The 9,281-nt window shown below is 34.1% G+C and overlaps 1 protein-coding gene across 1 annotated transcript; it reads right to left on the reverse strand.

The window, feature by feature from the left end:
- Positions 1 to 2,851: 2,851 nt before the first annotated feature.
- LOC145197047 (uncharacterized) lies at positions 2,852 to 4,988 on the reverse strand. Its single transcript, XM_090069695.1, has 2 exons — positions 4,004 to 4,988; positions 2,852 to 3,579 (listed from the first exon to the last, which is right to left on the reverse strand). The coding sequence occupies exons 1-2, from the start codon at positions 4,878 to 4,880 to the stop codon at positions 2,852 to 2,854; spliced, it is 1,605 nt and encodes a 534-aa protein (XP_089925821.1). The 5' UTR covers positions 4,881 to 4,988.
- Positions 4,989 to 9,281: the final 4,293 nt, after the last annotated feature.

Below are 9,281 nucleotides of genomic sequence, written 5' to 3' on the forward strand. Positions count from 1 at the left end.
TGTTTAAGCCAACTTTGAACCCAACGCTTTGAATGGCTGGATGGCTTTTGCTAAAATCACTCATGTCGAATTTGCTTTCCACATCGTCAGAAATGTCTTTGTAAAAATCGTCCATTTCTATTTCATAAACCGGCGAGTCCGTGTCCGTCATCAATAATTTTGCTTTTCAGGGGGTATTTTTTTCTAATGTAATTGTAGTGGAATTCGAACATTAAAGTTTTGCTCAAATACAAAATAGACATTCCCTAATAAATTGGTTTGTTGTAAAAAAGGTTTGTTCTTTTCATGTGAACGGCGAGCAAGTTTTCGTCGAAAATCGTGTGTTTGGTGTAATTTGGTTTTGCCGATAATTTTATTGCTTTTCCCTTTTTCGTCACCAGTCTCACGTCCACTCTCTTTTCAATGTTTTCTATGGTTTTTCCAAACACCGAATTGTTCATCAGTTTGAAAAATTCCTACTTAAATTCGCTGGTGGCTTTTGTTCTCAAATCGGTGTTAAGGTCAATGTACGGTTTCATCCAATCCCATTGCTCAAATTTTTGTGCCTATGTGCACCTTTGAAACTTTCGTTCCCAATCGTTCGTATAATTTTAGGTTTTCGCAGTGGAGGACATAATTCTTTTTGTCGTTTAAATTTGGAACGAGTTTTTCCACTTTTTCAATTTTCATTCTCTCAGGAGCCAGAGGGTAGTCGTTTTGTTCGTCGTGAAGGCTTTCCGGATAATCCAAATCAACCTCAAAAATGCACGGAATCGATTTCCAATCGGACAGTTTGTCTTCTGTCATCCATTCGAAACCATTAATATTCGCATACTGGTCCACCTTTGCCGCTTCGTTAAAAATCGTGCTAATCAATTGGTTTGGATTCACCGTCCCCGTTTTTGCGTAAACTTTTTCAATCCCATTTTTTCCTTTGTCGATGGCAACGTCTTTGGCGGTCGATATGGCCGAAGAGGCCAATTCTTTTCCGGCAGATTTGGCGGCTGTGATCGCTTCTCTTCCAATTTCGCTTGCCGCTGCCTTTCTCAATAAGTGAAGAGACGATCTCGATGCGCTTGAAGCTGCCAATCTCCTCAAAAAATTTTTAACCATGTCCACGATTCCTCTGCCTCCGACGACGTTCTTTTTCAAATATCTTCTGTTGTTCACAATTAGCTTTTTTTTTTTAAATGAGAAGATATTTTTTTAAATCCGTCGTGTTTCACGACTCAATGCATTTTTGAATCGACCGGTATTCCTCTTTGTTTATTTCCCCCTGCCTCAAAAGCTCGTCACAAATGGCGACAGCTTCGTTTCTCGATGCGATATTTCCAGCATGCCCCGCGGCGATGCTCAAGCTAAGTCTTAGCGCAAGCGCTTTCGGATTGCTCGGAAGAATGATCACTCCACGACCTTTTATTCCTCTCGTTTTTGTGTAATTTTTTCCCCTAATTTTTGCAACAATCGTTTCCCACTTTTCGCTTCTCGAAGCTTTTGGTATGTTTGGTTTACCTTCTCTCTCCATTGCATGCGTTTCAACCAGTATTTTTTCATAATTTTTTAAGTCCTCGTCTGTTACCTTTGTTTTATCAGGCTTGGATCTTGTGATCAACTCCTAAAAGCCTACCGTCCCCTCGTACTTTCCTCCAGCAATAATGATACCGTTATTGTCGATAAAAATTTCTTTGTCTCCAATAAACATTTTTCCGCGTTCTTTTTAGTGAATTCCAAAAACTCTGTCTGCAGAAAATTTTTTGGCTGCGTATTTTGCCAAATATTCAAAAGCAGTATTTCCAACATTCATTTTTCCAAAAGTTTTTTCAACACTTTTTAAACTTTCAGAAGACAACTCGCTTTCTGGATAAGTCAAAGCCAGTGGACCGTTTCCAACCTCTCTGTATGCGATGCTCTTTATCTCGTTTTTCACCTTTTCATTGCTCTCGATGAGTGGTTTAAAAAACTTGGACAAATCAGTCTTATAATTTGCATCTGAAATGTTCGCGTTGAGGCTCTCATTGTAAAGTTTTTCCCTGTTGGCCGTATAATTTTTCACAATTTCCTTTCTCTTTTTCGGGTCTTGCATTTTAAAGAATTTCATTTTTTAAGGTGGAAAACCCCTGAAAAATTTTTTTTGAGTAAATATCAATATTTTATAAATTTAACTTCATATACATAAAGTAAATAACAAAATTAAGTCAAAAAAAACAAAAAAAAATTTTTTTGGGTGAAATGGTAGCTGTAGCAGGTGCCAAATACACCAAAATATTGAAAGACCCCAGCCAATGTATCTAAAGATGTACACAACTTTAACAAAATCTTTTTTGCATACTTGTTCTAACAAGGTAGTTCTGTGATTTGAACGAAGCAGATTTTTCATAATGATTTTTAATAGGCTAATATATTGGACCGAAGTACATGTAAAAAATTTGACCGAATTTTATGACTTTGTTGACCTATTTAAGGACTGGATTAAGTTTTTAAAAAAATCTATCGCGTTTAAATCACAGCAAACAATCAAATAAATTCATATCTAAAATTTTAGCTTCACACCACTTTTAGTTATTAAGATATGCTGGCCGGCGTCTTAAAAACTCTTCATCTGAGAAAAACAGCTTTTAAAAATGCTGACATAAAAAATTTCAAAATAGTGTAAATAAATATGCAAATCTATATATAATGAAAAAGTTAAATCTTAAAATGCACCAGTTTGATATGGGTTTTGTTCTTTTTCAAGAGATTTGTCATATCGACTCTTCTTTTTTCCACGAATTACTTGTCTGCGTTTCTTTGCTCGTTCTGTGTTTTTGTATCTGGCTAAGTATAATCGCTTTTGATTAATTTTCCTACATCCTTCTAACAAATGCTTTCCAGGTCATAAATTCATTTTTTCTAAAACTAAAACACTAGCTTGTCTACCAATGTTAAAATGGGCAACTGCATCAAAAGTGCCAAATTGAAGATTTGTAAGCGAGACATAATGGCCTTTTGGTATACGCTCCCATATTGTCATGTTAAAAGACTCATTGTTGTTTTGGGTAAGGCCATGCAGATATTTTTTTAAAAGAATGTCACTACTTAATTCATCATAAATTGGCTTAAGTTTCCAAACAATTGATATTGGTAAGCCAGGACCAGGTCTGTATGTTGAGGTATGGTTTGCTTTGTCACGATTATACCGACACCAACTATCTGAACCTACTGGACAGTGAGGAAAATGTAAATTTTCATTTTTTGATGAAGCAACATGATTAAGTGTAGCTCTTACAGCAGATTTCTTAGCATTTAAATTATTTTTGTTTTGACGAATTGCAATACCATAAAAATTTTGAAGACGATCAATAGTTGCATCGGTCAATTTTCCATGACCACCAAGACCTTTTTCTTTTTTTTTTAAATTACGTAAACGTGTTCCTACTCTTTTTTGCACATGTCCAACACATTCAAGTTTATTTACAAGAACACCTTGATAAACATTTTTTACAGCATCATAACCTTTGCTATTTCCATCACCATAGAAATCAGTATATCGTAGATTATGTTTTTCAATAGATCTACTCCATATTCTGCGGGCTCCCTCTGGCTCCATTCCACCAGGTAGTCCTTGGTAGTTAAAAGTACATTTATGTCTATCAGGCTAAGGGTTTTTTTTTCTTTAGATGTTCTTTATGAAAACATGCTTTGCATACCTATATTTTGAGAAAAACATATTAAAATCTGAAGTATGTAACATCAAATAGATTTTCATATTTTAGAAAATAGCAATCTTTCTAGTATGTAATATATCTATAATAATATGTAATATATATAATAATATGTAATATGTATATAATATAGTATGTAATATATATACATATATATATGTATTGTATATATATATATATATATATATATATATATATATATATATATATATATATATATATATATCAAGTTAGGTAGGCGTTTATATACACACACAAAAACGTATATATGCATATATGCAATATAATATATATGCATATATGCAAACCTAAAAACAAAAAACCAAATTGTATACTTAACTTGTTCATAGCTTCAACATCTATTACTTTGCCTGTTTCCATCGAAATAACAGAAACAACACCATTGTTTGAAGAATATCCTCGTCGCTGCCAAGTCCCATCACATGATACTGCAACATCAATAACATTGGGCACATGGTCTGGAATAGAATTTAAATTGAGATCACTCTTCAAGTCTTTTAATTCTTTAGCAGCATCCATCATAGTGTCTTCAGCTACAGATTTTACTGCATTAGTTAGTTTAATAACAATTTTATTATAATTATTAGCAGTCATTGGTTTAGGCATGTCCATTAATGAGATGAATCTTGAGAATCCAGAATAGCCTTGACCACATGATCTCATAGCATAAACAGCCCTGGTATTAATATCAAAACTTTTTTGTATATTCAATGTTGAGGTGTAAAGTTCTCTTGAATAATCACACACACAGCAGTTAACATTAAGAGAAGACGCTTGACCTTTTCTCTTGTTTTCATTTTCAGAGAGAAACAACTTAGATGACATACATTCTGGACATCTAAGGGTGGAAACTACAGAATTTAGTATTTCTAAATCTATAAAACGGTATCCAGTAGTTATATTACTAGATAACTTTGGTCTTGATGACGAAATTTTTTTTATTTTTCTAGCAGAAGCACATATTTCATCAGAATTAATAAAGATAAAATCAACTGGTTTCTCCATATTTACATTTACATCTTCAACCTTTCCAGGAACATTTATGTTCATATCTACAATATTTGATGCCATATTTACATCCATATCAACATTATTTACAACTAAGTTCTTTTTTACATTAAATATTTTTTTCCTTTTATTATTTTTCGTTCTTTGTTTAACTCTGCAAGCCTTAGCCATTGTAGAAGATTTATGATATATTTATGAGCTTTCCAGTAACTGTTTTTATACTAAAGTTGTTTTGAACAATGGAAAATACAATTTACTTGATAAGATATACTTTTCATATAAAAAAATAGGATTTTGGAATATTTTTTAGCTAAGATAAAAAATAATGCCGTTGCTATGGCGGTTGTTAAGGACGCTTAAAATACTAGGGTTCAATAAAATCTATTTTACTGAAGATCTATAGCGAATTTTTAAAAATGGTTTTCAGATTGTGAATCTCTGATAAATTTTGCACAAAACAAGAAAATAATATTTTTTTTCAAAAATTTCATATTTCTGAGGGGTTTTCCAACTTAAAACACTTAGAAAAAAAGCTTAAACAAAAAAGCAAACTCGTTCGTGTTTGTGTTTATTCGCCTTTTTTAAAAAGGTTGTTAAATACTTTTATCGCGTCTTCTCTTCCTTTTTGGATAAGCGACTCTTTGGTCAATTCATCAATGCTGCTTTTTGTTTTTGTTCGGATTTCTTCGGTCATGGTTTTAAATTTTTGAAGCTCGCTTAAAAGTAATTCGTATTCGGAATCGCTCACAAATCCGTCCATGAGCGATTTTGAAATGTGGTCGCTAATCGTGTTCAATTTTTACTCGGAAAGAACTTTTATTTTTTCGTGCTTTTCGGCCTTCAACATCAATTTTTTGTTTTGTTGATTTCCTAAAATGGACAAAGCCCCCATTCCAACCGCAACCCCCTCGCACGCAATCGAAACTGGAGTGGCAACGACGGTTGATAAAAATGCAATCCCTGTAATCCCCAAACCAATGAACACCGTTTGCAACCCATCGTCTGCTAAACGAATAATTTTTGCCGCTCGATGGTACTTTTTGCTCAAAGCCATTCTTTTTACTTTTTCATCTTCCATTTCTTTTTGGATCTCACATATTTTTTGAAGCCGGTAATGTGCCCTCCATCGGATGGTGCCGTTGGAAGAACTTGGTAAATTTTTTCAGTGTTTTTTATTATCTCCATCTTTTTAACAAAGACAGATTTTTTTAATTCGAATCGATGTGATTTATTTTACAGAGCTTTTCGCCTTTTTTGACGACGACGTCCTGGTGTGTATTGTTGCTCACATCCAAAACGATGTCGTCCACAGACTCGGAAAAAATAACATCGTTTTTGTTGTATTTCAATTGTTCGCTGATTTTGTTCATCAAAGTGACGACAGCAATTCCTTTGTCCAAATTCAGTCCAACGGACAACGCTATTGACGTGTAAGAAAGAGCAACAGATCTAATGCCTTTCTGAGCAAAAATCTCGAACTGTCCGTTTATGTTGAAATAGGTTGGATGATTTTTTTGCCACGACAATATTTTTTTTGGATTTTTTTTTCCCAAATGTCCCAAATTCAAATCTTCTAACTCTTTGATTCTATCCTCCAAATGTCCCAAATGCAAATTTAAATGTTCCAAATTAAAATTAAAATTGTGAATCTCTGCTGAGGCGCTGTTTTTAAACAACTTGTGAGGGGCGTGCATTTTTAATATGAAAAGAAAATGTTTTAAGTCATTTTATTTTCTTTTTTTTTTTAATTTTTTTTTCGTGTTTTCACATTTCTTCGTCAGATTCCATTTCCCCCAAATCCAAATCGTCACCCATGATGCTTTGAACTGCGTTTGGATTATCGGATTTGTTTTTAAAAATCGACAAATCCTCCGTTGTTATTTTTTTCGTTCTTCCTCCTTTTTTCAAAGTGGGAATCATTTCTTTAACTTTCTCGCGAAGAAATTTTAATATTTTAAGAAATTTTGATAAACTTTTTTTCTTTTTCGTTCATTCCGTTTTTTTCGTTGAAACCGAGAAAGGACATGGAATATCCCTCCAGTTCGTTCGTTCCAAAACTGCAATTTTCAAAATCACCCAGAGAAAACAAAACGGGGGTTCTTAAAATAAAAGGACCTTTTCCAGAGGGGTACTCATAAAAAAGCGGAATCTTTTGGTACTAAATTGGTTTGTTTGCGGAATAAATTTCTCCAACCGATAATTTGCTCTCGTCAAAATTTTCAATCGTAACAAAATTCATCTTTTTAAAAAGAAAAGAAAATTTTTTTATATCATTTTTTCAAACGGATCAATTCTTTATTGTCCACCCATGAGTTGAACGAGTCTGGAAATCCTTTCCATTTTACCAGTGATTTGCTTTTTGTTCGTCGAATTATTTTTTCAATTCTGAATATTTCTTGATGCGTCTTTTGCATTTTCTGTTCGTAAAAAGTTCCTTGAATTTCTTCACCGTTGGCGTCGGTAACCTTGTAGGTGGGTGGATCCGTTCGCTGAATTTTCGACACGGTAAAAACCTCCTCAGTCCATCTCGGCGTGTACCCTTTTTCAAAATTGGACTTCTTTTTTGTTATCCTCACTTTTTCACCCATTGAAAATTTCGGCACTGGTCTTTCTTTTTGCATCTTTCCGTTAAGGTTGATCCAGACCTTATTTTTATTCTTTTCTTCGCTGGCTTCAACTGGAGTCATTTTTACTGAGGAGTGTTTTGTGCTGTTGTAATTTTTTACCATTTCATCCAAAACGTCAATGTATTTATTGGTGCTGTTGGCTGAAAAATATTTAAACATTTTTTCTTTCATCGTTCTGTTCCATCGCTCGACGACACAGCTTTTTTCCTCGTTTTCAGTGGAATTTAATTGGACACCCAGCGCTCTCACGTGCTTATTGTAAAATTCTTTTCCTTTGTCCACCCACATTTTAGAACACTTTCTTTATTCAAATATATTTTTCAACGATTCCGCCACTTCAAGACCCGTTTTGCTTTTGAACGGAACGATCCACCCATTCTTTGAAAACACGTCGATCACCGTGAGCAAATATTTTACGCCATTGTTAAATTTTGAAAACGATTGCATGTCAACCAAATCGGCGGCCCATATTTCATCGATGTCGTTCACAAACACTTTTCTTTTTTTAAAATGATGAATCACCGGTTTGTGAAGCTCCTCTGCAAGCTGATCCGTCCATTTTAAACTAAGAATTTTTTTTTTTTGTAGAGGCACCCAGTCTGATAATGGGCGCGATAAGTTTTCTTTCGTTAATTTCTTTTTGAGTTGGGTTTGGAATGGAGTTCATTTCTTCAAGCATCATTTGATGCGCCAAATTTCTGCTTTGAACGCAATTTAAATATTTATAAGCCAAATCGTGGTGGTACGCTGCATTGTCCACTCGATCAACTGGTTTGCTCCACTCCTGGTACATGTCGGTGGATGTGAGCCTTTTGTCCAGGTTTGTACCGGGCCCTGCAAAATTCATTCCTGGAATGTGCATTTCTCCTGGAAATTTTGCCCACGGAAGCTTTATTTTTTTTGAAAAATTGTTGATCGATTCCACCAAATCTCCCCCTTTTGCCTTCGAAGAAACAAACTTGCATTTGGTCGTTCCGCAAGAGTCGCAAGTCCCTTTTATCATTTTTCTGTTGTTTTTTGAGACTTCGTTTCTCAGATGTATCGTTTCTGTTTTCCTTTTGCATTTGACGCAGTACATTTTTATTTAAAAAAAATTTTTTAAATTAAAAAAAAATAGTTTTAAATTAAAAAAATGGCAATGGTCGATTTGAGATGTATTATTGGAAAAAACAAAAGAAACAATAACGAGCTTTTACCGAGAAACATTCGAGGAATCATCGTTGGTAAATCCGGTTGCGGAAAAACAACGGTGATTCTCAATTTGTTGCTTCAGCCTGGATTGTTAGATTACAACCATTTGCAAGTTTTTGGAAAATCTCTTTTCCAACCCGAGTACAAAATACTGAAATGTTCGTTCGAAAAAAAATTACCAAAAAATATTTTTCTCAATTTGCTCATGGTCAAGGTACAAAAAAAAATGGAAAAATTAAATTTAAACCATGAATACGTTATCAACGAACTTTCAAAAAATTATTCCGAAAACGAAAACGAAGACATAGAGTGCCATTTTTTCGAAACGGATGACGATGTGCTTGACCCTGCAGATCTCGATTCAACCAAAAACAATTTTAAGATCTTTGACGATTTACTAAAGACCAAACAAAACAAGTGCGAAAATTATTACATGCGAGGAAGGCACTCCAACGTCGACTGCTTTTACCTCGCTCAAAATTATTTTATGCTCCCCCGACAAACCATCCGAGAAAACACCAATTTTATCTGCCTGTTTCCACAAAATTCAAAAAGTATGGACAACATTTCTCGAGACCACGTTTCAAGCGACATGAAAAAAGAAGATTTCAAAAAATTTTGCGAATACTGCTGGTCTGAACCTCACGGATTTGCTGTTATCGATTTGTCTTCAGAAAATTACAATGGAAAATACAGAAGTGGACTTGACAATTTTTATTTTCCAAAATAATCCATTTAAAAAAAATTTTCGTCC

Source organism: Hydra viridissima, unplaced genomic scaffold (genome assembly GCF_058129835.1).
Source record: "Hydra viridissima isolate aposymbiotic clone 2 unplaced genomic scaffold, HvirCarnegie_v1 scaffold_1, whole genome shotgun sequence".
In the NCBI taxonomy this organism is placed as follows: Eukaryota; Metazoa; Cnidaria; class Hydrozoa; order Anthoathecata; family Hydridae; genus Hydra; species Hydra viridissima.

What these genes read in the sequence shown, in the direction of transcription:
- LOC145197047 (XM_090069695.1), bottom strand. Translation starts at nt 4,880, where the DNA reads ATGGCTAAGGCTTGCAGAGTTAAACAAAGAACGAAAAATAATAAAAGG. An exon ending in CAAGTTAAGTATACAATTTG is followed by an intron (nt 3,580 to 4,003) that starts GTTTTTTGTTTT and finishes TTAACTACCAAG; the next exon opens with GACTACCTGGTGGAATGGAG.